The sequence below is a fragment of the Chiloscyllium plagiosum genome, chromosome 7, assembly GCF_004010195.1.
Source record: "Chiloscyllium plagiosum isolate BGI_BamShark_2017 chromosome 7, ASM401019v2, whole genome shotgun sequence".
Classification (NCBI taxonomy): Eukaryota; Metazoa; Chordata; class Chondrichthyes; order Orectolobiformes; family Hemiscylliidae; genus Chiloscyllium; species Chiloscyllium plagiosum.
This window is the reverse complement of record NC_057716.1, coordinates 65692199-65718193: the sequence shown is the minus strand read 5'-3', so window position 1 is coordinate 65718193 and position 25995 is coordinate 65692199. Positions and strand designations below refer to the sequence as shown.

Below are 25995 nucleotides of genomic sequence, written 5' to 3'. Positions count from 1 at the left end.
TTAAACTGCATTTGCCATGCATCTGCCCACTCACCTAACTTGTCCAGGTCACCCTGTAATCTCTTAACATCCTCATCACTTTTCACCCTGCCACCCAGCTTTGTATCATCAGCAAATTTGCTAATGTTATTGCTGTTACCATCTTCTATATCATTAACATATGTTGTAAAAAGCTGTGGTCCCAGCACGGATCCCTGCGGTACCCCGCTGGTCACTGCCTGCCATTCCGAAATGGAGCCGTCTATCATTACTCTTTGTTTCCTATTAGCCAACCAATTTTCAATCCAATCTAGTACTTTGCCCCCAATACCATGCGCCCTAATTTTACTCACTAACCTCCTGTGTGGGACTTTATCAAAAGCTTTCTGAAAGTCCAGGTACACTACATCTACTGGATTTCCCTCGTCCAACTTCATAGTTACATCCTCAAAAAATTCAAGAAGATTAGTCAAGCATGATTTCCCCTTCATAAATCCATGCTGACTCTGTCCTATCCTGTTACTACTATCCAGATGGAGCTCAATTTATTGTTAAACAAATTAAAAATACACCGAATTTCCAGAAAAAGAAAACAGTTTTTCATTTTTTTGTTTGAAAAACATTATATTAGAAGTATTTGCACTTGTTTATCTTTATTAAAGCTCCTTAAAATCTACTCTGACACCATTTTTGTTTTGTCTATTTTAATGTCTCTTTCTATGACGTGTTATAAATCTTGCATGATTAAGCTCCTATGGGGTCCCTTGGAATGGTTTGCTATATTAAAGGCTCCAAAGAAATGCAAATTGTTGAAGGTGGATTAATTTAGTTGGGACTTGTGACCAGCAATTATTTTAAAAGACCTCCACCTCAGCACAGAAGCATAACACCTTAAATTATTGGAAGAGGATATTTCATCTGTCATATCTGTTCTTTGAAAGAACTTTGCTGTTTAGTTCCACAACATCTTCCCATAATTCTGCAAATTACTCCTCATCAGGTAAATAACCACTTCTGTTTTAAAGTTCCATTGGTGTCTGATTCACTACACTCTCAGTTACTATATTTTCAATCTTAACAATCTGTGCATAAAGCAATTGCTCCTCATTCCTTCAGTGATTTTGCCAATTATTAAGGCTGTGATCTCTGGCTATCATTCCAATTACGAGAGCCAGAGATTTCTCCTTACAAAACGCTCTACAATCTTGTAAAACTCCACATTTTCTCTTAACTTTCTAAGTTTAAATGGGAACAATCTCAGTTTTTCCAATTTTTGTTTTACAAAATAGAACTTCCACGTCTCTGATATCATCCTGATAAATCTCTATCCTGTCTAGGTGTGGGATGTCTCTCTTGTATTGATATTCAATGCCCACCTTACAAAGCTTTGTGGCCAAATGCTTCCTTAATCATCTTATCAATATATCTTTCCCCCTTTAGAATGGTGTCGATATATGTTCTAGTTCCTCTGTTTTTGTAGCCAATCAGGACAGTCAGTCTTCACATTGTTGTTTTTGAACCACTGCACATTTACCTATGCTAAATTGCATCTGCCAGTCATTTCAAAAGTCTGCATATGTCATACTAAAGTCTGCTATAAAATGTTCCATGTTTGCTACATTGTCAATTTTTATATTATCCACAACTTTGAAATTGTACACATGCTATTCAGTTCGAGGTGATAACTTAATAACAAGGAAAGCATGTTCTTTTTTCTCTTATCTCCTTCAAAAGTGAAACGAATGCTAATCTATACCTTGTATTTATAGCAAACTGAAAAAAGAACTTTTATAGCAACTATGCATTTGATTATTTTATATCTGGATTGATATTTGGAATACAGAAGATTTAGAATGCTGCTGCTTTCAAATCAAATATAATTGATGCATGCAATAGATTTTTCAGAGATCAAAAGTTACCCAATTGTTAGTTAGCAGTTGCATTTTTTTGTTAATTCATCAGCCTTTGCTAATCCATGGATTTTTGTAGATATTTACTTGAATTTTTTTTAACATATTTAAGTTCACTTAATATAAAACTTGCAACAAGTTTGTTTAGAATTGTTAGGACTTCCTATCAGGTGAGCAAATGTATTTTATGTAGAAAGGAAGGAATAAGATTGATACTTCCCTATCCCTGAACTGGGAGACCCGAGTTCAAGCTCCACCTGCTCCAGCAGTGTGTAATAAAATTTCTGAACTGGTTGATTAGAAAAAATATAGGTTTTAACTATCATTTGGTCAATTGAGTGTTTTTCAGCCATATTATAATTAGGCAACATGACCTCCTGTGATTGATACAGTACAGTAGTTAACTCCATACCGTTCAAACACCATTTGTACCCTGCAATGTAATATGAACAGCATGGCATTTCCTTTAAAAATACTTAAATTTGATTTTTTGTTTTGTATGCACACATTTTAGTGAGAAATCCATGTGGCAGGAATAATGGTGCATGTGATCATATCTGCATCCTTAGCCATGCAACTGACAATGATGGCCTAGGTTTCCGATGTCGGTGCAGACTGGGATTTGATCTTCACCATGATGGGAAACATTGCTACGGTATGAGAATGATCCTAAAATTCTTTTACTTTTTGAGGAGAAGTTTTAGGATAATCTATACAAGTTTCCATTGAAATATTCTTGTCTGTTGCAAATTTACATGTACCTTCATTAACTTCCTAGTATTTCAGAATTTTGTGTGAATTTGACAATTAATGACATAGTAAGAGGTATCATTGTGTGAAGAAAGCACAGTCAGAGAAATGACTCTGTCAGATCAAAAGCATATCACATCAAAAAATATTACGACTAAAGAACTGCGGTCAGGAACGGAAGAATAAGCTTTTACAACCACAAAGCATATTAGAGCAAGGGTTTGTACTTTTTGATATGAGGAAATGGGTCAGTCAATTTGCACACAATGAATTACATAATCAAATAAAATTGTTTTAGTGAGCAAAGTTTCCCAGGCTCTGAATGAACTGGATTATGGTGATCATGTGTGATTTGAGTTTGGCCCTTCACAAGGCTGAAGGATTCGATAACAAGAGGTCACGCTTTCAAGGTGAAAGGTGGAAAGTTTAAGGGGGATACACGCGGCAAGTACTTTACACAGAGGGTGGTGGATGTTTGGAATGCGTTGCCAGCAGAGGTGGTAGAGGCAGGCACGGTAGATTCATTTAAGATGCGTCTGGATAAATGCATGAGTAGGTGGGGAGCAGAGGGATACAGATGCTTAGGAATTGACCAACAAGTTTAGACAGTACACTTGGATCGGCTCAGGCTTGGAGGGCCGAAGGGCCTGTTCCTGGGCTGTAAATTTTCTTTGTTCTTCTTTGTTCTATAGAGACCAAAATGTCGCATTTCCAATCTCGTCCCAGACGTTGTGATGAGCCTGTCATTAGTGAGATGTGTCATGCCTATTTGTGGGGTTAATTGTTTATTATCACCTTCATTATTACTTAATATTGCCAGGTTATGATACATTCTCCCATTCTTCAACCCACCAAATAGAAGCTAGACACTGAGGATTCCCAGTATGAAAGCCACAATGGGTATCTGGCAACTCTAGTTCACAACTTGCTCCTTTGGGCATCTGTCTTGGACACCCAGCACCAGTGTCTCAAGGCACACTGCATGGGCAACAACCATTTGCGCGTTACGTCCAAGAGCACTGGCATCTGACACATACCTACCTTCCTACCTTCATTGCACACCTTAAATCCACTTACAGTATATTTCTGCATTTCAGTGCTGCATTTTGGATTAAGTCAGCATGTTTATGTGCAGGTACAGGCATCCAGCTCCTGGGTTGTAGTAGGGTGCATCTCGAGTATCTTCACTTGCTCTCTTAGTGCTCATTCACTTGGATCATACTTGGATGCTCACAGCATCACTGCCTTACCATTTTGCACTTTGCCAGCTCAGTTAGAAACTACAGGATGAAGGAACTTCTGTCTTGCTTTGCTGATACAAATCAAGGTAGCAAGTCTTGGTTGTCTGTAGTCATCAGTTAATTGGGTGCACATGTTACTATATAGCCAGTCTCTTACCAGCACCATCTGCCAGCAGTCTATGTGGCAAACACACTGCATGTGTTTTTAGAAAATGGCCGTGTCTCAGAGTCAAAGGGGAGTAGTCCTCAGTCAAGTCACAGAGTCAGAGAGCTGCACAGCATGGAAACAGGCCCTTAAGTCCAACTTATCCATGCTGGCCAGAAAGCCTAAAATAATCTCATCCCATTTGCTAGCATTTGACCCATATCCCTTGAAACACTTCCCATTCATATACCCTTCCAGATGCCTTTTAAATGTTGTAATTGTACCAGTCTCCTTTGGCAACTCATTCCACGCACGCACCACCCTCCGCATGAAAGAAGTTGCCCCTTAGGTCCCTTTTTAAATCTTGCTCTCTCATCTTAAATCTATCCCCTTTAGTTTTGGACTCCCCCACTCCAGGGAAAATATGCCCATCATGATTTTATAAACTTCTATAAGGTCACCCCTCAATCTCTGATGTTCCATGGAAAATAGCCCCAGCCTATTCAGTCTCTCCCTATAACTCAAATCCTCCAACCCTGGCAACATCTTTGTAAATCTTTTCTGAATCCTTTCAAGTTTCACAACATCCTTCCTATAACAGAGAGACCAGCATTGCACTTTTGTATTCCAAAAGTGGCTTAACCAGTGTCTTGTACAGCTGCAACATAACCTCCCAACTCATATATTCAATGCGCTGACCAATAAAGACAAGCATACCAAACAACTTCTTCACTATGCTGATCACCTAGGACAGTGTTTTCAAGGAACGATGAACCTGCACTCCAAGGTCTCTTTTGATTAGATTAGATTACTTACAGTGTGGAAACAGGCCCTTCAGCCCAACAAGTCCACACCGCCCCGCCGAAGCGCAACCCACCCATACCCCTACATGTACCCCTTACCTAACACTATGGGCAATTTAGCATGGCCAATTCACCTGACCTGCACATCTTTGGACTGTGGGAGGAAACCGGAGCACCCGGAGGAAACCCACGCAGACACGGGGAGAACGTGCAAACTCCACACAGTCAGTCGCCTGAGGCAGGAATTGAACCCAGGTCTCTGGCGCTGTGAGGCAGCAGTGCTAACCACTGTGCCACCGTGCTGCCCACTGCCACCGTGCCGCCTTACCATTAAATGTATAGGTCCTACCCTGATGTGCCTTTCCAAAATGCAGCATCTCACATTTATCTAAATTAATGTCCATCTGCCACTCCTCAGCCCATTGGCCCATCTGATTATGGTCCCATTGTACTCTAAGGTAACCTTTTTCACTGTCCACTACACTTCCAATTTTGGTGTCATCTGCAAACTTACGAACTATACCTCCTTTGTTCACATCCAAATCATTTATAAAAATGACAAAAAAGCAGTGGATCCAGCACCAATCCTTGTCGCACATTGCTGATCACGGGCTTCCAGTCTGAAAAGCAACCTTCCACGACCACCATCTGTCTTCTACCTACGAGCCAGATCTTTATCCAAATGGCTAGTTCTCCCTGTAATCCATGTGATCTATAACCTTGCTAACCATTCTATCGTGAGAATCCTTGTCAAATGCCTTACTGAAGTCCATATGGATCATGCCCATCACTCTGCCTTCATTAATCCTCTTCAGTTACTTCTTCAAAAAACTCAATCAAGTCAAATGAGACAACCCTTAATTCAGAGGATCCTGGCACTGTAAGTCTAGTGTATCCTCTGATATCTGCCTAGCAGCTTGGGCACAGTTAGTTGGCTGCTTGGTGAGATCATGTTCAGGAATCTCTCCTAATAGAGGATGAGGGGATGAATATTGGATATTTCATCACCTATTTAGGCACTTTCTGCCCATTATGGGTCATTTTCTCATAAAATGAAGGTAAGGAAGTGATTGAATGTGATTAAAGTGGGTGGCACAGCTGTTATCATTGGTGCAATTGGGGAATGATGGGGTATTCAGAGTGAATGTGTAGACAGACATGGTATTATGGGGGAGGGACAAGCTGGGGTGAGAACAAGTGAGAGAAGATGCTACATGCAGTATTGAGAGCGGTGGAGCATGTGCATTGGTGCGAGATGGGTGCAGGAGCAAGAATAGAGTGAGTGTGAGGTAGCAGTGAGAAGATGGCGGCACATAGTCTAGCTGAGCGGAGAAGGTCATTTACTTTCTTCCTACTGTTTGGTGTTCTGCCGGACAGTTGACCTGGCAGGCAGTGATGGGTATTTTTGTCCATGGAGAATTGGACTATCATCAAGCGAGTTGGAGGCTATAACGGCATGGTGCAAAGTTAATGATATGAATTTGGGATAATAACATGAGAAAATTTGCTAGTCCTTGCAGAAAGAAACTTCCACAAAACTTGACAAAATTATACTTAACCAAATTCTGGTGAGATTTAGTATGTTCGTTCAATTATAAATGTTTAAGAGATTGAAATAGTGAGGTCAGTCTGGTGCTCTCATTCCCTGGCAGAAGTATGGATAAAAGAGAAGGCTAGAACACTAGAATTCCCTCCCTAACATCATTGTGAGTGTACCTGTATCACATGAACTTAGGAGTTGATGAAGGCAGCTCCCACCTACTTCTCAAGGGTTTCTAGGGATGGGCAATAAATGCTGGCCAACCAGCAAAACTCACTTCCAAGAGTGAATTCAAAGAGTATCTGAAGTAACTGATCTACTGTTCCTTTTAAATATAGCTTTGCATAGGACCAGGGGTTTGAATGTTAAACTCTTTCGCTTCATCATTGCTCCTCTCTTACACCTTTTCCTTTTATTTTATTGCTGCTGTTTCTTCTATTCGGCAATCACCTTCTTTGTCCCTTCCCATTCTGGCTCCTGGAATTTCTCGCTCTACTCTGATTTAGTTTCATTATTTCCCTCCATCATTTTCACTGCCATCTCCTCTATTCACCTACTTTTGTTCAGTTATTGTCTCTATTCTACAATTCTGCTCAGTTTGAATTGGGTATGTTGCATTTAATTAGATTTTGAACAGTTTATGTTCTATCTTCTGCAGCCGTGACCCAGTTCCTACTATTTTCATCCCAGTTGGCTGTTCGTGGAATTCCTTTCAATATCTCCACTCAGAAAGATATCATCTTGCCTGTGACAGCAAGCCCCTCTTACTTTGTGGGACTTGATTTTGATGCAGCAGAACAGTCAATCTTTTTCTCTGATACAAGGACAGATCTGATCTATAAACAGAAAATTGATGGAACAGGTAATGAATAACAAGATCAATGTGAATAATCAACAATAAATAATCATAGCAGTGGTAATTTTATTGATGTGAATGTGAAAAATATTGCACAGTGAGGGATTTTTATTGTTTTGCAGGTGTACAATTTCTATTTGTGCCTTATTTGTTAATTAAATCTTTTATTATTTTATGTTTAGAAACAATCTCATCTTGCTATCCTCTTAGATTTTTACTCAAGAATAATTTCGTAGCTCGAAGTAAATATCCTAATATTTGTAAGTCTATCAACTTCACCCTCAAAAGATTAATGATATATTTTAATGCAATCAACAAATAAACTTGATGCACTTATCTATCTTCGACAACTATGGTTGAGGGTGGGCTCTGCCTAATTCAGGAATGCTTTGCCGTGGAATTCCCTTTACAGCATTTGTACTGGAGTAGATAGTTTTTAAAAAATAGCCATAGGGAATGGTGATTGTATGAATCAGCTCAAGGCTCTGGATTTGAAGTTATTTGGATCATTCCCTCTTTCTCTTCATTCCCTTTTTACTTTTGCGCTCTCTTGCTACATCTCATGCAAGAGCCTGAAATAGACATTTGTACCTGTTTGTGATCAACTCTGAGAGTTAAAGTGAATAATGCTTGGTTTTCTTTCTGATATATAGACCGGGAAATCCTAGTTGCCAATAGAGTGGATGGAGTAGAAGATCTGGCTTTCGATTGGATTTCAAAAAATCTTTACTGGACTGATGCACGTTACAGCAGCATTTCTGTTCTGCGCCTAGCTGATAAATCCAGGAGAGCAATTGTTGAGAACTTGAACAATCCTAGATCCATTGTTGTGCATCCATTGATGGGGTAAATAAAGTAAAAAGGCAGTATTGATAGTTTTCTCCCTGTTAAATGGGCGATATATTGGTTCAGTGGTTAGTACTGCTCCCTCAGTGTCAGGGACCCAGATATATTTGGTGATTATTTGTGTGGAACTTGCATGTTTTCTCCATATCTGTGTGAGTTTCCTCCATGTGCTCTCGTTTCCTCCCAGTGTTCAGGGATGTGCAGGTTAGGTGGATAAGCCATGGTAAATGAGAGGTTATGGGGATAGGATGGGGAGCTGGGTCTGGATGGGGTGCTCCTTGAAAGGTTTATGAAACATCATAGGTGGAATTTTGGGTAATGTTTATTGGCTAAGTTGGAGCTTCACTTAACTACAGTACAATCCATAATTGTTGGATTTACCACTTCAATACCTATTTACAGATATATCTTCTGGACAGACTGGTACAGACCAGCAAAGATCATGAGAGCCTGGAGTGATGGGTCAAATGCAATGGCCATAGTCAATACAACACTGGGCTGGCCAAATGGTCTTGCCATTGACTGGAGGTAAGGCTAAGTTTACAGTTGTCAAAAGTAGTGGTTGTATGTTTTCTTACATTTACCAACAGTCAACAAATACGCAATTTGCACTTCAGACAGTGTTTATGTTTGTACTGAATTTTTCATGATTTCAGAAAATGAATATGAACATTGCCTTGAAAACAAATTGATATGGTTTCTTCGATTAGGCCTTATTACACCGATTACAGGTGCAAGATACAAATTTCTCCATCATACAGAATGATTTCCAACAATTATGGGATAGTCAAATCACCCCTCAGAGCTAGAAAGGGAAAATATATGATTTAGCACTTTCAAGTCTCTCATTCACCTGATCATGGCTTGTCCAATAGTTTTATATGTAGGGACCTTAGACAATTGTTGGTTGTGATAGCAATTTGGAATAGTATTTGTCATGTGACCAGAAGATCCAGGATAAAAGCTTTCATTTTGAAATATAGGCTGGAAATTACCTTTATTTCCCTGTAATAATTAATTTAAAATTCAGTTTTAAATGGAATTATATTGTTCACCTTTTAAATATGGTTTCCTGGCTATTTTCTGAATTAATACAAGTACTTGCGTGTATGTTGTAAAACAGAAATTCAATTCTTTCTATCCTATGAAGAAAAAACACCCCAAACAAGCTAATATTGTCAGTGGGCATTCACCTATTGGAGAAATAAAAGATTTTTTGGTAACTCTGCAATCCATATTGAATTTTAATTTGAACGATAGTTGCAGAATAATGTGTAAATTACTCATAACTTATTCTCACAATATTTGTTCTTATATAGGGCTTGTTAGTTTCTAGGTTTTGATATTATGTAGTCAATTCATGACCACTTTTTATTTATTTGAGACAGCAAGTAGTTATTGTAATGCTAAATTTGTTTACTTAATATGTGTGGTGTTGTAGAAAAGAGGGACCTAAGGGTGCAGGTACATAATTCTTTGAAGTTTGTGTTACATATAGACAGGGTGGTTAAAAAGACATTTGGCATGCTTGCCCTCATTGCTCAGGCCTATGAGTATAGGAGTCAGGAAGTCAGGTTGAGGTTGTACAGGACATTGGTGAGGCCTCTTCTGGAATACTGTGCCTAGTTCTGGTCATCCAGTTATAGGAAGGATATTATTAGCTGGAAATGGTTCAGAAGAGATTTACCAGGATGATGCTAGGTATGGAAAGTTTGAGTAATGTATTTTCCCTTGGATGGGGGATTTCAAGAGTAGGGGGCACATCCTTTCTCCTTTCACCTTAAAAATGACTTAAGAGGCAATTTTTTTTTACACAGAGGGTGGTTTGCATGTGGAATGAACTTCCAGAGAAAGCGATGGATGCGGGGACAATTACAACATTTAAAAGACATTTGGATAGATACATGAATGGGATAGGTTTGGAGGGATATGGGTCAGGAGCAGGCAAGTGGGACTAGTTTATTTTGTGATTATGTTCAGCATGGATTGGTTGGACTGAAGAGTTTGTTTCCATACTGTATGACTCTATGACTCTAAGTGTGTGCATGTTTTCAATTCAGCACTTCAATTCATAGAATTTAGTCCCCACTTGAATTGAATCAAAAATTTCTTTTTTTTTCAGTTCTGTTCGTCTGTATTGGGTGGATGCCTTTTTTGATAAAATTGAGCACAGTTCCTTCAGTGGTTCAGACAGAAAGACACTCAGTCAAATTAGTCAAATGTCACACCCCTTTGGTCTTACAGTGTTTGGTGGTAAGTCACTATCCTATGAAATCTCAAAGTCATTCAACATATTTTAAGAACGAGAAAATATATTGTAAAATTTTCATGATAAATAATTATGTTCATTTTGTTGTGCTGAACAGCAGCTAATTTGGTCTTAAATTGTTCATTGATTGTCTTTTCTCTGTAGATTATGCATACTTTACTGACTGGAGGCTGAACGCAATAGTCCGTGTGCGGAAAGCAGACGGTGGTGGGATGTCTATTATCAGAAGAGGCATCAACAACATTATGCATGTAAAATCATTTGATGCTTCTATACAGACTGGTATGTATAAGTAATCAAATTATAGATAGCTTAATTATCTACAAAATCTAATTGATCTAATCTAACAGATTCAAATTTGAAATTATTGACAAAAGAATTTCTGCAAAAGACCAAGGTCTAACATCTCAAGTTTGCTTTACAAATGCATTTGAGGTGGTGCAGAAACCCCATTTGATATAGCATTAAATGAAGAACACATTTGAAAATTGCATCTCACAATCTTTTACATAATGAAATAGATGAAGTGGCAATGACTTTCCATCAAATAAGAACAAAAGTAATTGTTACCTATTTGGATTTATTATTTTGCTTTGTGTAGAGGTTGAGGCCATTCAAGAGACCTCCATAGAGCATTGCCACACCTTAGCTGTTGGAGATTCCATTCTGCCTTTAGAATAGTCTTCTGGGTGAAATTCTGTGATAAATGAATCAATGACCTTTTGACATAAAAGATGCAGAAGTTACCCATACTTCTGCTGCTAGAAAATGATGAAACAACGCAAGTAGAGTAGAACCCTGTTCCAAATTTCAGAACTGTCAGGTGCTTCCGAGACAGAACCTTGCTGGTTCAAGTCCCACTCCAAAACTCAAGCACAAAAATCAGAACTGACTCTCCAATATACTAGTGAAAGGATGCTGCATAGATAGAGATGCTGCCTTTTGGATGGGCTGTTAAACTGATGTCCTGTCTGCTCTCCCAATGATAAAAATTCTATAGCAGTATTTCTGTGGTCCCTGGTTTGGCCTCAATTAACACTACAAAAATGGAATACAAAAAACGGTTTTGATCGACTTGCTCTTTGTAGATGTTTGCTGTGTACAACTAATTTTTTAATGTTACAATAATAACTTTATTTCAGAGTGCTTCATTAGCTGTGTAACACTTTGAGATTTTCTGTGGTTGTGAAAGATGTTACATAGATTAATGTCTTCCTTTTTTCTTTCTTTTCAATCTCCTATCTCTTATCTTTGGGCCCAAATGGAATATTGGGCCAGTGGATTGTAGGGAAGAGAATGTCTTCATTTTAAGTTTAGTGAAGAATTTATTATATTTGAAAACAGAAATGAATTTTTGGAGGACTTTTACTTCAAATCTTATTAACAACCTCCACCTGACTTAATACTGAGAAACATTTATTTTAATTAATTTTCATGTTTACATCTTGCTTTCTTCTACATCTGCTTGACAGATATTTTGCTGTTTTCATAATATAGGATCCAACTACTGTAACAAACCGACAAATCCCAATGGAGACTGTAGCCATTTTTGCTTCCCAATACCCAGCTCTCAGAGAGTCTGTGGTTGCCCCTATGGAATGAAACTTGACTCCAACAACATTAACTGCATTGAAGATCCATCGAGTGAACCACCCACACAACAATGTGCCTTCTTTTCTTTCACTTGTGCCAATGGAAAATGTGTGCCAAGTTACAATCGCTGCAATGGAGTTAATGACTGTCATGATAATAGTGATGAAGCAAACTGTGGAACTTTAAGTACGTACTGTTGAAATTTACATACAATGTATCCAATGTGTAAGTACAATTGAGGACTTTAGTCTACTCATTAAATTTGTTTAAAGATCTTAATTTCTCATGTTGCATAAGATCAAATTTACCTTTCATCACTTCTAATTAATACATTCTTGGGCTAAGAAAAACATTATGAAACATTACAGAATGAGACTAAGCGTTCTCAGCTTTACGAGTACTTCTCTTTGTTATATTAATTAAATTTTGTATATACCTACTGATTTCAATTCCTTATGAATCATTATATTTAATTAATATATCCTGAATGATACTTCAAGTAGCATTTTGCTTGGACATTTACAGGGTTTGAACCTGAATGATACTCTGTCCCAGAAACGCCCATCAGAAAATGAATATAAATGTTAGGGTATTAGATTTATTTTTTCCCATCAGGAAAGAATTGAAAGCATGATTGCCTTTCAGAAATCAAGCTAAGGACTGCTGTTTCACTGAGTCAGGAAATTGCAGGTGGGATCCAGTTATGTGACCTGATCCATCACAACCAGGAGTGGGACATTTTCTTGCTTCATTTACACACTCCTCTGGCTTGCCACTTGAATGATTACTATCCAAACGTTTAGTTCTTGAAACAAGAGGTATTGGCACCAGGGTCATCTATTTCTCTCCTACATGGCTTGGAGAGGGTGGACGCTAGGAAATTGTTTCCGTTAGGCAAGGAGACTAGGACCCGTGGACACAGCCTTATAATTAGAGGGGGTATATTCAGAACAGAAATGCGGAGACATTTCTTCAGCCAGAGAGTGGTGGGCCTGTGGAATTCATTGCCACAGAGTGCAGTGGAGGCTGGGACGCTAAATGTCTTCAAGGCAGAAATTGATAAATTCTTGATGTTACAAGGAATTAAGGGTTACGGGGAGAACGCTGGTAAGTGGAGCTGAAATGCCCATCAGCCATGATTGAATGGCGGAGTGGACTCGATGGGCCGAATGGCCTTATTTCCGCTCCTATGTCTTATGGTCTTATCCAGTTGCAGAAGTTCCATCCCCACTTCTGACAAATTAAACTTTTGCCAGCAAAGGGAAAGAGGATGAAGCATGATTCACAAAGGAAGAAAATAGCTTCAAATATTGTAATAATATCATCCTTCATGAGCAGAGATGTTCCAAAGATAAGATGTAGTATAGTTTGGGTACAGATAAGAAATAACTAGAGTAAGAACTCGTTTGTAAAGGTATTTTATACGTCCTGTAACACTAACAGAACAGGGCACAGAACTTACAAGAAAGATTTTGCAAAAAGTTTGCATTGGCGATTTTAATCGACAGATAGATTGAATGAAAAATCAGCATGGCCAATTTAGCATAGAAGATTAGATAACAAAATCAATTTAGAAAAATTTCCTAAAACAGCAAATTCTTGAGCCAGCTGGAGAGGAGATGTGAGACCTCACAATGTGCAATAAGACAGGATTAATTAATGACATCTTACTAAAAGAGTTCTAGGAAATGCTAATCATAACAAAATTGAATTTAAGGCAATGTAGCAAAGATAGAGTTGATTAAAGTGAACTATGGAATTAGATTAAAGGTGGAAAAGGGAGATACAGTCTCAGACGTTTTACAAAATATTTCAATAACACTTAGCCAGGATATTCTAGTCAGAAAAAAAAATTCCTGAAGAAGGGCTTATGCCCGAAACGTCGGTTCTCCTGTTCCCTGGATGCTGCCTGACCTGCTGCGCTTTTCCAGCAGCACATTTTCAGCACTGATCTCCAGCATCTGCAGACCTCACTTTCTCCTCCCAGAAATACTTGTAAAGCAATAGGTAAAAGCGAGGAAGGAACTTAAAATAATTCCAGTCACAAGTGAAGAGGTTAATGAGAAGCCTATTAGAACTAAAGGTAGACAACTCCCCAGAATCGATGGCCTTTGTGCTGGAGTTTTAAAAAAGTACTTGCTAAAATCATACATACATTGGTTGCAATTTCCGATACTCCAGACATTCGCTCACAGATTAGAAAATAGCACTTGTTATTCAAGAAAGGAAGGGAACAGAAAGCAGGAAACTATAGACCAGATAGCTTAACATTTGTCATTGGAAAATCTATTGAATCTATTGTTAAATAGTTTACATAGGGAGTTATATAACCAAGCCATGGGGATTGGTTAGCTTGGATAGTAGTTTGCAAAGCAGAGTGATGTCAACAGTATGAGTTCAATTCCTCCACTGGCTGAGGTTACCATGAAGGATTCTGCTTCTTAACCTCTCCCCTTGCCTGAGGCATGGTGACCCTCAGATTAAACCATCATCTGTCTCTAATGATATAGCAGCCCGATGGTCCAGTAGGGCTATGGTGATTTTACCTTTTACCTTTCAGGTTATATCAAACTTCTTAATACACCTTGTGCAATTGGACAGAGCCAACATGGTGTAATGTAGGGGGAAATCATGTTTGACTAATTTATTGAAGTTCTTTGAGGAAATAGCAACCCCTGTGGATAAAGAAGAACCTGTAGATGTGATGCACTTGGATTGCAGAAGTCATTTGATAAGATTCCATAAAGTATTAACATGGATTGCTGATTGGTTAGCTAACAGGAAATAGGCAGTATAGATAAATGGTTCATTTAATTGCAGTAGAATCAGTTCAGAAAAGATTCACTTGACTGATTCCTGGAATGAAGGGATTTCTTTTGATGAATGGTTAGACAGCTTGTGCATTTGTCCATTGGAGTTTTGAAAAACTAGAGGAGATCTTATGATGCATATAAGATCCTGAGGGAAATTAATAGAGTTGATGGTGAGAGAACATTTCATCTTATGGGAATGACTGGAACTAGAAGACTCAATTTAAAATAATGGATCTTTCATTCAATGCAGAGAGGAGAATTTTTTCTTTTAGAGAGACATATGAAATTCTTGCCTCCCCAAAGAGCAGTGGAGGCAGAGCCATTAGATATTTTGAGGCTGAGTTAGATAGATTCTTGGTCAATAAGGGAGTTAACAAATACAGGGTAAGTAGATTTAAGACCACAATCATTTCAGCTGTGATCCTTGAAATGGTGAAGCAGGCTTGAGGAAATGAATGGTTTACTCTTGCTTCTTATTTGCATCTTAAAACTCAAAATCAGCAAGAACCTAGTGCTGTTAACCTAGAGTGTGGAAACCACAGTTTATTTTTGTTTTTGTGTTTCACTTCCGATGAAAGATGAAAAGCTTCAACTCATTTGTCTTTTAGCAATACTTAGGTTTTGTACAAGGAAGCATTGTTTATTGAAATTTACTGTTTATGATCCATAAAATGGAGAATTAAGTTTTGACATATTATACAAAACTAATGTGCATTGTGTTTCAATGTGTAAAAGATGGAAAAGTTTTTATACAACTTTTACTACTAATTTGGTCAAAACTGCTATAACTTGTTAAATTTTTACCTGCTGAGACAGCCATCTTAGTATCGGATGGGTTTTAGCTGTGAGTATTAATCTATCCATTTAAGAAAAATGACATTGTTACATGCAACATTTAAGAGATTTTTATCATTGTCTTATATTCCTGCCTCCAGACGTCACATGCTCTTTAACTGCCTTTACATGCCCCAATCATGAGTGCATTCCAAATTATTGGAGATGTGACGGACAAGCTGACTGCTCAGATGGGAGTGATGAAAAGGGATGCCCAACCCTTGATCCCAGAACTTGTGCTGGAAACTATTTTACTTGCTCTAATTCCCGGTGTATTCCTAAAAGATGGGTATGTGACACAGATAACGATTGTGGAGATGGCTCCGATGAGTTTAACTGTGGTATGTATCACACTATTATATGTGTTGTATTTATAAGTTGTATTGATGCTAAGTGGATTTTTTGAATTGCAATCATCTATTTATTAGTTATAATCTGATATGATAATCCGAGTATTTATTTTAATTGTTGATTGAATTTTAGATTTCTGATGGATGTTTGGTTGCATCAGTAGAAGAAGTTTGAATAAGTTAGAGTTCCTGCAAACATTACTTCTATTTGTGGCTTCTATTTCTGAAAAATTGTAAATCTGAAAGACTCAAAAGAAACCTCTGCAATCTTGCTGAAGCTCTGTACAGATTTTTCTAGTAGATAATGATCACTTCCATCAACAATATGGAATTTCTCACAACAAAACACAACTGCAAAAATCTTTTTCTAAGTTGGTACTTCTGATTTCAGCCGATGTTAGAGCTTTGGACTTTTTTTTTTAACTTGCCTCTTGTACAGAGCTCAGACAGCATCATCTGTGGCAAGTAGCCCAGAGTGGGCCCGTGTGCATCCAGCACGGACTCGAGTAAGCTCAGCACAGAACTTCATCTGTTACCTTTTGTCCATTCACTTAATCTATCAATATCTCTTTGTAATTCTATGCTTCTATGGCTTTCATTGGGGTTTTCTCTTCACAGCTTGCTTTCTGCTCTGCCTTTCCCATACACTTATCCCTTTGCCTCTTTCTCTCAAACCTGTTTCTCAACCCTCTACCTCTCTATTCCCCTTTCCTCCCCTCTCTCTGTCTGCATTAATCTCCCCCCCCCTTAACTTCAAGAAAGTAGTTCAGAGTATTTGTGCTCCAATACCTTTCATTAGCATAAAATTTCACCAACAAACATTGTTGAAATGAAAGTGGCCATGTCCTTTTTTTTTAATTTCTGGAGGGACGTGCATGTAATTTGGTAGATGATAACTTTTTTTTAATCCCTTCTTAAACATATAAGTAGGAGTGACTAAGTGATATCTGACTTGTTGTTTGCTTACGCCATCCAACTCTTGCTGCCTCTTTCCTTTGATACAACTCTCATCTCCCTCCTCTCCTCCCCAGTTCAGCATCTCTCTGAAAGCCTCCTTATTCCTAGGTCTTCATCTGTAGACTCACTACCAGGGCTCCAGTGCTTAGGCTGCTCACTGCTACTCCCAATCAATCACTGGCTCTCTCCTTTATTTGTTTTACTTGTTCATGGGATTGGGATTTTTCTACTCACAAAAGTACACTTAGGACTTGCCATATTTATTAATTATTCTGATATATCAATTTTGATCAACACAGACATTAATTTATTTTCATTTGGTTTCACAAATTAGATATGTAATGTAGGTTTGATCACCCACAAATTTGCAATAAAGGTAAATAAAATGTTTCTTAATTAAGATTTCACAAGTACCTGTCAACCTGAGCAGTTTTTGTGCCCAGAACATCGGTGCATTGACCCTGTTTATATATGTGATGGTGATGAAGACTGCCTGGATGGATTGGATGAACAAGGCTGTGGTAAGTGAAGAAAGAGGGTGAAAGCAACAATAAGAGGCAATTTATCTTTTTGAACGATGAGTTCAGATTCATAAACTAGTATTGATTTCTTTACAGTGTATAACTGCACTTCCCTTGAATTTAAGTGTGCAAGTGGAGGACAATGCATCAGCAACTTCTACCACTGTGATGGAGTTTTTGATTGCAGTGATCGTTCTGATGAGGCAGGATGTCGTATGTATACCAATTTAGAGTGGATTAATTGTTGATTTGATTCTGGCTCCTTGCTGCTAAAGTATGCTTTGGGAGTTATTGGTGCTCCTGACACTTATGGAGACAAAGGATAAATATATACATTCATGACTTAATTTACACTGTAATATAGAGCTTGCATCAATTATATAGACTGACCTATGACCAGTAAATGTCCACTTTCATTTTCTAACTTGTGAATTTATTTAATGAGTAACAGGGAAAAAAATAACTAAAACTTGCTGTAGTATATTTTCATGGAATTTAACCAGCCAGTTTATATTAGGTTAAGCAACAGTTGCTTGTTGACCTTGTTCAATAATAAGTTATTGGGTTGCAAAGAGGGATTACTCTGCATTGATAAAACTCTTCTCGGTTATAATTTTTTTGTAGCTACTCGACCACCAGGTATGTGCCACCAAAATGAATTTCAGTGTCAAGATGATGGTACCTGTATTCCGTTAAATTGGGAATGTGATGGTTATGCAGACTGCACTGATGGATCAGATGAACATCTTAGCTGTTCACCAAAGAATTGTTCTGACAGCTATTTTCAGTGTGATAACGGAAATTGTGTCTTCAGAAGTTGGCTGTGCGATGGTGATAATGACTGTAGAGACATGAGTGATGAAAGAGACTGCCCAACACAGCCATTTCAGTGTCCCAGTAACCAGTGGCAGTGTCCAGGTCTCAGTACCTGCCTGAACTTGGATAAGGTGTGCGACCATACTCCAGACTGCCCAAATGGTGCAGATGAATCTCCACTCTGCAGTAAGTAAATTATTTTTATTGTTTTCAAATATTCTTTCAAATGAACTAATAGTCCAGAGTGGGAACAAATATAACCCAGTGCATTCTCCAAGGCAACACCTCTACCCTTACTAACCAAATAGCACTATCTTCTCATACAGTATGAAATATTGTTTCTGCTTTGTTTTGTTTTGTTATGAATGTCCTGATGAGCTGAAGATGAAATACTTCAACAAGATGTACTTTTTTTCAGCAATGCATAATAGCTACATTGAAAGACAATTCATTTTGTAAGTGGATTATGCGAATCATTTATTTGTCATTTCAACAATACATAAAACATGGAGACTTATTCATAATTAAATAATATTGTATTAAATCTATTTTTCTATTTGTTCTTGTTGTTAACTAGATACAGAGAGCTGCAATGAAAATAATGCAGGTTGCACACATGGATGTATTGAGGGACCATTTGGTGCACAGTGTACTTGCCCAAGTGGCTATCGGCTTACAAATGATTCCAAGACTTGTGAAGATATTAATGAATGTAATCCACCAGGCATTTGTAGCCAAATATGTTATAATCAAATGGGATCTTTCAGGTGCATGTGTGATGTTGGTTATACTTTAGAAGTAGATGAGAGGACTTGCAAAGCTTCAGGTAAAGCTTGTTGTATTTTACTGTATTTGACAAAAATAGATTTCATTTAGATCAATTGCCATATTGTAATGTAAATATGCATCTGCATACTAATGTTCTAACCTACAGAAGTGAATGTTGTGGTTGCTAGAATTTGCCGTAAAAATCAGCACCATTTGGCATAATAGAACAGGGTTGTGGACATTATATCTGAATGAAGTAAGGATGTTGTTTGTGTCTACAGATTGTGACCAGACCTTTATAACATGGTTATAGGCCCTGAATACAAAGACTCACTGTTGTAATATTGGGTAGTCATTAAGCACATAATGATAGACAAGTACTTTAATGAACTTAAAAGGTTTCTGGTTCCAAATGAACCTGTGCATTTCTGCACAGAAGCCATTATTGGCATATTCCTCTGGCAATCTCTCTACAATTTAAATTAAGTTGTTAGAATGCCAAATTCTGCCCAGGATTAGTGCCCATTTACCAGCCAAGCAGCATCTACTAATCTGGGCAGGTGTTTTTTTTCCCCCTATTATTGAGGTTGCTGCTGACCTGAAAAAAATATTTGAAAAAAAAGTTTGCAGTTTACCTTTTCATCATATCTTTATCAAGCTTGTCAATCATCTAAGCTAGGCTTCAAGAAACTTAAGAGTCCACAGAGAGAAAGTGATAAAGTGTGAAAGAATGGCTGAGGAAGTGATTATTTTGACACATGCTGAGTGAGTAAGAGTGAGACAGAGTAAATGACTGAGCATTGTATGATATCAACGCCTTGCTCAGAAACTAAATGCACCCTACACTCCCCCACCCTCCGCTCTCACAACTCTAAGAGGTTCTAATAGCTTTCAGCCCTCCAGCACTTTATATTTTCTAATCAGTTTGATCAGAAATGTGATAACACATTTCTAGAGTAGGTGGGACTTGAACCTAGGACTCCTGGTCCAGAGGCAGTGACACCACCACTGCAGTAAGATAGCCCATATGCCACTAAGTAGGTGGCATGCCTTAACTATTTGTGTATTGTAAGGCAGGTAGGACCCCTTCCATCCTTATCAAAGGGAGTGCAAGCCTTCTCTCCTTTCATATAACATAATTCTCCAAGCTGGATTACAGGCAGATAAAGTTTGGGAGGCACTGCTCTAAGCTACAGGAAGACAGGAATTCACTATATATTTTATGAAATTTGTATTTGCTGAATCATTCATCTTCGAACTTAACCTATTTAAGTTGTTTTTCTTTTTGATTAACTCCAATGATGTGAATAACATCTGTCTTAGTATGGCAAATGATAATTAATCATAGAAGGGAAGAATGATTCAGTTCTATTAATGTTTAAACTGACCTAATAGGATTTAGAGTCAATATTCTGTGAGAGGAGCATTTTTGTGTTGGTATCAAGATGTTGCTGATCTAGACCTCTGCTCTAGTTCCTGCCGTAAAGGGTGAAATTCTTAATTTACTTTGCATTGGAGGGCATCAACACTCCTCGGGACTCATCTGAATTCCTCACTTTACTTTTTATCCTGGAATTGGTTGTGAGCAGACAAGATTAGTTCACAATGAACATCTGCCAGAACAGTTCCAGAATTTTATGATTCTATGATTCAATGAATTGCAAACCCTTGATTTTTTTTTTAATTTTGCATGTGATATTTATCCTATTCAATGTGTGAATGCTGATGTAACTGAGACCTTTCTTGAGTGGGTCATGTTGGTCTTAATGCAAAGATATTCTCAATATGCACAGCTTAGATTTTACCACCCTCAGAATTTACATGTGCTCACCCTGAAATGTAACTCCAGGCTTTGTTATAATTGAGATGTTAAATTCTGACTACATTTTTGGACAGCTCAAATCTAAACTCAGATATAATGCATAGTTCAGATCAAACATGAAGTAATGTAGAAATCGATGACAGGAAAATTCTTTGCTTGTACTGGGGTTGGAAAAGCATTTTGGGAATACTAAAGATTTGGCTGCAAACCATTTGGGATGACATTGAAACTGCATCATTCCATCTTTTCCACGATTTCTAGTCATCCTTGGCCAGGATGTTAAACAAGCAGTTTTGTTATTGACAAAGTAGTCCTAATGTGGATTATCCCAAAGTGAACTGAAAAGGGAGACTTTAATGAAAGGCATTGGTAAAGATCAATGAAATGTTTTTGAGTTTTGCATAAAAGAATACAATGTTGTGATCTGAACTAGAATCATCTTTCAGGGTTTATGATTTGGGAATTGGAACCAATGATTTTGTGGAAGAGGAAAGGAAAAAAGCAAGAAAAAGTGTGGCGAGGAAGCATGCAGTTCAGACCTCTGACAGATGAATGCCAAATAAATGGTTACATCCAGGGTCATATTGATGAGTTGGTTTTAGCATTCTTATTTTATATGCTTGGGCTAGTTTAGTTGCAGTGGAGTGTTAATAGACATGCCAGTGTAAAATATTGGAAACTTGAAACTTTTTGCTTGCTTACAATTTATTTTTAAGACTTCTGAATTTTAAACCACTTAACCACATTGTTATATTTCTGGAATGTGCATCTTAGCATTTTTTGCAATCTCATCTTCCTTCCCAAACTCTGATTTGGAGAATAGTCTGCATACTTAATTGCCTAGCATTCTGTGTTACAGTTCAATTGTTCTAGCATTGATGTTATCATTTCTGGTTTTCAGTAAGCTCTTTTTTTTTCTGTTGATTCAATACAATTGATAAATTATGTTTCTGTCTAGATACAACCAATGTTCTGATAATGGTGACAAGCCGTCAGCAGATAGTTTCTGACAACATTAGTGCACATCCACATGTCATTCAGAGTGTTATCCGAGATGGGAGAAATATTGTTGCAATTGACTTTGATTCAATAACTGGTCGAATTTATTGGTCAGATGTAAGTCAAGACAAAGTTTGGAGTGCTTTTGAAAATGGAACAGATCGAAAGATTGTACGTATTTCTTTTATTTTTCCTATCAAGTATTGCATGAAATATAGTTCATTGATCTATGGTACTTTAACGTATACCAGTACTGAAGAATAGAGAAAAAACTGGAAAAAAAGATATATTCTGTATTTTTGTGCAAGATCTGAGCAGATGCTAAGGCAGAACATGCCATTTCACTAACTAAATATTTGTGGCTATGTAATCTTTTATTTTAGGCTTTACAATGCGAAAATTTGTCTGCAAAATAAATCTTCAGAATTAAGAATATATAATATCAGATTACTTTTTTTTCTGTAAGTTACACTTAGTTGCATTATCACTGATGATTCAATCTGTGCCAACAGATATTTGATAGTGGAGTGACTGTCACAGAAAGCATTGCTGTGGATTGGATAGGCCGTAATCTCTACTGGGCAGACTATGTTCTTCAAACAATTGAGGTTTCGAAGCTGGATGGCAGCCACAGAAGTGTGCTACTCAGCGATAATATAACAAATCCCAGGGGATTGGTGTTGGATCCCCGAAATAAGTAAGACAAAAACAAACATTTGTTTATTAACCTGTTTGTTAGGAAAGAAGGGTTATACAAATATATTTGTATAATAGGAGTAGGCCATTCAATCTGCTCCACCATTCAATAAAAATTGGCTCATTTGTTTGTGTCTCTATTTCCATATTCCCATCTACAGTATTACCTTTGATTCCCTTGCCTAACAAGAATCAACTTGCATCTCTTTTTTAAAAATTAGATTGCCTTATGAGTAAGAGTTTCAAAGTCAAGCAATTTTGAGAAAAAAAAAACAGATATTGCTGGAAAACCTCAGCAGGTCTGGCAGTATCTATGGAGAGAAAGCAGAGTCCATGTTTCAGGTTCAGTGACTATTCCTCTGAGAGAAAGAGTTTCTCCTTGTCTCTGCCCCAAAAGGGTGAGTCCTAATTTAAAAACACTGAGCACAGTTCTGGACTTATCTACAAGAAGAAGTATGTTTTTCATGTCTATCTTGCTGAGATGATTCGGTATTTCATACACTTCAATCAAGTCACCCTCACTCTTTGAAGCTCCTCTGGAAAGGAGCTCTTTATGTTCTACCCATCCTCTTAAGACAAACCATTCCTTCTAGGTATCCGTTTTTAGTAAACCTCCTCTTAACTGCCTCCAATGGATTTATGTACCTTCTTAAATAATAAGACCAAGGTTGTGACAGTATTTGAGGTGTGATCTCATTAGTGCCCTGTACAACTGAAGCATAATATCCTTACTTTTATGTTCAGCTGCTCTCGTAATAAAGAATAGCACCACATTAGCCGCCTTGTTTATTTGCTGAACTTGCATACTAACTTTTTGTGACTCATGCACAAAAAGTGAAGTCACATGGTGTGCAGGGTGTTCTAGCTAGGTGGATAAAGAACTGTTTGAGTAACAGGAGACAGAGAGTAGTAGTTGAAGGGAGTTTCTTGAAATGGAGAAAGGTGACCAGTGGTGTTCCACGGGGATCAGTGTTGGGGCCACTGTTGTTTGTGATATACATAAATGATCTGGAAGAGGGCACTGTTGGTATGATCAGCAAGTTTGCAGATGACAAAGATTGGTGGAGTAGCAGAAAGCATAAGGGACTGTCAAAGAATATAAGAAGATATAGATAGATTGGAGAGTTGGGCAGAAAAGTGGCAGATGGCTTTCAATCCAGACAAATCTGAGGTGATGCATTTAGGCAAGACTAATTCTAGAGCGAATTATACAATGAACGGAAGAGCCTTGGGAAAAATTGATGGGCAGAGAGATCTGGGAGTGCAGGTCCATTGTACCCTGAAGGTTGCTGCACAGATGGATAGAGTGATCAAGAAGGCATATGATATGCTTGCCTTCATTGGACGGGGTATTGAGTATAAGAGTTGGCAAGTCTTGTTAAAATTGTACAAGACATTGGTTCGGCTGCTTTTAGAATACTGTATAGGTCTGGACGCCACATTACTAAAAGGATGTGGACGCTTTGGAGAGGGTGCAGAGAAGGTTTACGAGGATGTCACCTAGTATGGAAGGAGCTACCTATGAAGAGAGGTTGAGTAGGTTAGGTTTGTTTTCATTAGAAAAAAGGAGATTGCGAGGGGACCTGATTGAGGTTTACAAAACCATGAAGGGTATAGACAGGTTGGATAGAGATAACTTTTTCCCAGGGTGAATGATTTAGTAACGAGAGGTCACACTTTCAAGGTGAGAGGTGAAAAGTTTAAGGAGGATGCACGCGGCAAGTACTTCACACAGAGGGTGGTGGGTGTCTGGAACGCATTGCCAGCAGAGGTGGTAGAGGCAGGCACGGTATATTCATTTAAGGTGCATCTGGACAGATGCATGAGTAGGTGGGGAGCAGAAAGATACAGATGCTTAGGAATTGGGCGACAGGTTTAGACAGTAGATTTGGATTGGCTCAGGCTTGGAGGGCTGAAGGCCTGTTCCTGGGCTGTAAATTTTCTTTGTTCTTTTCTTTAACACCCAAGCTTGAGTGCATCTCCCAATTCTACAATTGTTTGCCATTTACGTAATACTCTGCTTTTTGGTTCTTCCTGCCAAAGTGAAGATTTTCCCAATGTTATACTTTATCTGCTAGATATTTGTCCATTCGATCAAACTACCTATATTTGTCTCACCATTGCACAATGTACTTTCCCATCTATGTTTCTGTCAACCTCAATGACTTGGAAGATGGTAGCAAAAGCATATAAATTTTATTTGCATGCTTTTGCTAACCTCTTCTAAGTAATTGATGTAAATTGTAAAAAATTGAGGTCCCAGCACAGAACCCTGCAGGACTCTATTTGTCACATTCTGTCGATCCGAAAAAGAACCAATTATGCATATTTTCTATTTTCTGCCAGCCAGCCAGCCTATCCTGTATTCATGCTAACATGTTACACCGCTACAGCATGAATTTTTATTTTCTGCAATAACATTTAGTGAGACATCTTATCAAACACCTATGGAAATCTAAGTTCAGTATAGTTATTGACTCCTCTTTATCAACAACACATGCTATTCTTTCAAAGAAGTGTAATAAATTTAGTTAAACATTATTTCCTTTTCATAAAACTGTGCTGACTCTCCCAGATTAGCTCGAGTTTTTCTGAGTCTCCAACTGTAGCTGCTTTAGTGATTTAATTCTAACATCTTCTCCATGACTGAAGTCAAGCCAACTGGCCCAAGGTTTCTGAAATTCTGCCTCTTTCCTTTAAATAAACAGGTTTATTAGCTGCTTTCCAGTCTGATGAAACCTTTCCTAAATTAAGAGAATTTTGGAAAATTAGCAACAATGCATCTGCTACCTCATTAGCCACCTTGGCAATCTAACCTTATCAGCCCACACTCTACAGTTTGTTTAGTAGTGATTAAAATTTCACTAAGTTCCTCTGTCTCTTCCATTTTCTGATTTACATCTTTTACTGCAATACTTCTGTCTCCTCTGTTGTGACAACAGGAGTAAAGTATTACTTCATTTCATCTGCCACCACTTTATCATTTTCACTCTCAAGAAGACAAACATTCGCTTTAGTCATTCTTCCTTTCTAAATACCAGTGAAACTCCTGCTAATCATTTTTAAATTTGTAGCTATTTTCCTCTCATACTCTATTTGCTCCCTCCTGATTAATCATTTAGTTATTCTCAGCCATTATTTGACACTCATCCTTGCATAATTTTATTTTTGATGGATGCTTTCCCTAACTACTTCAGTTAAACATGCATGGTGAGTCCTCCACTTGGAAGTTTTCTTAACAGTAAGAACATAGAACAGTACAGCACAGTACAGGCCCTTTGGCCTCAATATTGTGCTGACCTTTTATCCTACTCTAAGGTCAAACTACTCACATACCTTTCATGGTACTTTCTTCCATGTGCCTATCCAAGAGTTGCTGAAATGTGCCTATCTGACTCTACTACCATTGCTGACACTGCATTCCATGCACCCACCACTCTCTGTGTAAAGAACCTGCCTCTGTCATCTCCCCTAAACCTTCCTCCAA

At 38.0% G+C, this 25995-nt stretch overlaps 1 protein-coding gene and 1 non-coding gene across 3 annotated transcripts in view; one reads left to right on the top strand and one right to left on the bottom strand.

The window, feature by feature from the left end:
• The window catches only part of lrp2a (low density lipoprotein receptor-related protein 2a), a 333042-nt gene that overhangs the window by 119491 nt on the left and 187556 nt on the right, over window positions 1–25995 (top strand). For both annotated transcript variants that reach the window (XM_043693942.1, XM_043693941.1), the window contains exons 15-28: window positions 2404–2544; window positions 7027–7230; window positions 7878–8070; window positions 8473–8598; window positions 10193–10323; window positions 10484–10621; window positions 11837–12118; window positions 15681–15920; window positions 17288–17407; window positions 17504–17620; window positions 18032–18409; window positions 18801–19049; window positions 21772–21983; window positions 22325–22509. In XM_043693942.1, coding sequence (XP_043549877.1) covers window positions 2404–2544; window positions 7027–7230; window positions 7878–8070; window positions 8473–8598; window positions 10193–10323; window positions 10484–10621; window positions 11837–12118; window positions 15681–15920; window positions 17288–17407; window positions 17504–17620; window positions 18032–18409; window positions 18801–19049; window positions 21772–21983; window positions 22325–22509 — 2716 coding nt within the window. The remainder of the gene's footprint in view (window positions 1–2403; window positions 2545–7026; window positions 7231–7877; window positions 8071–8472; window positions 8599–10192; window positions 10324–10483; window positions 10622–11836; window positions 12119–15680; window positions 15921–17287; window positions 17408–17503; window positions 17621–18031; window positions 18410–18800; window positions 19050–21771; window positions 21984–22324; window positions 22510–25995) is intronic.
• On the bottom strand, window positions 20002–20128 carry LOC122552078. Its single transcript, XR_006312294.1, has one exon. It is a non-coding gene; the product is annotated as a U6atac minor spliceosomal RNA (small nuclear RNA).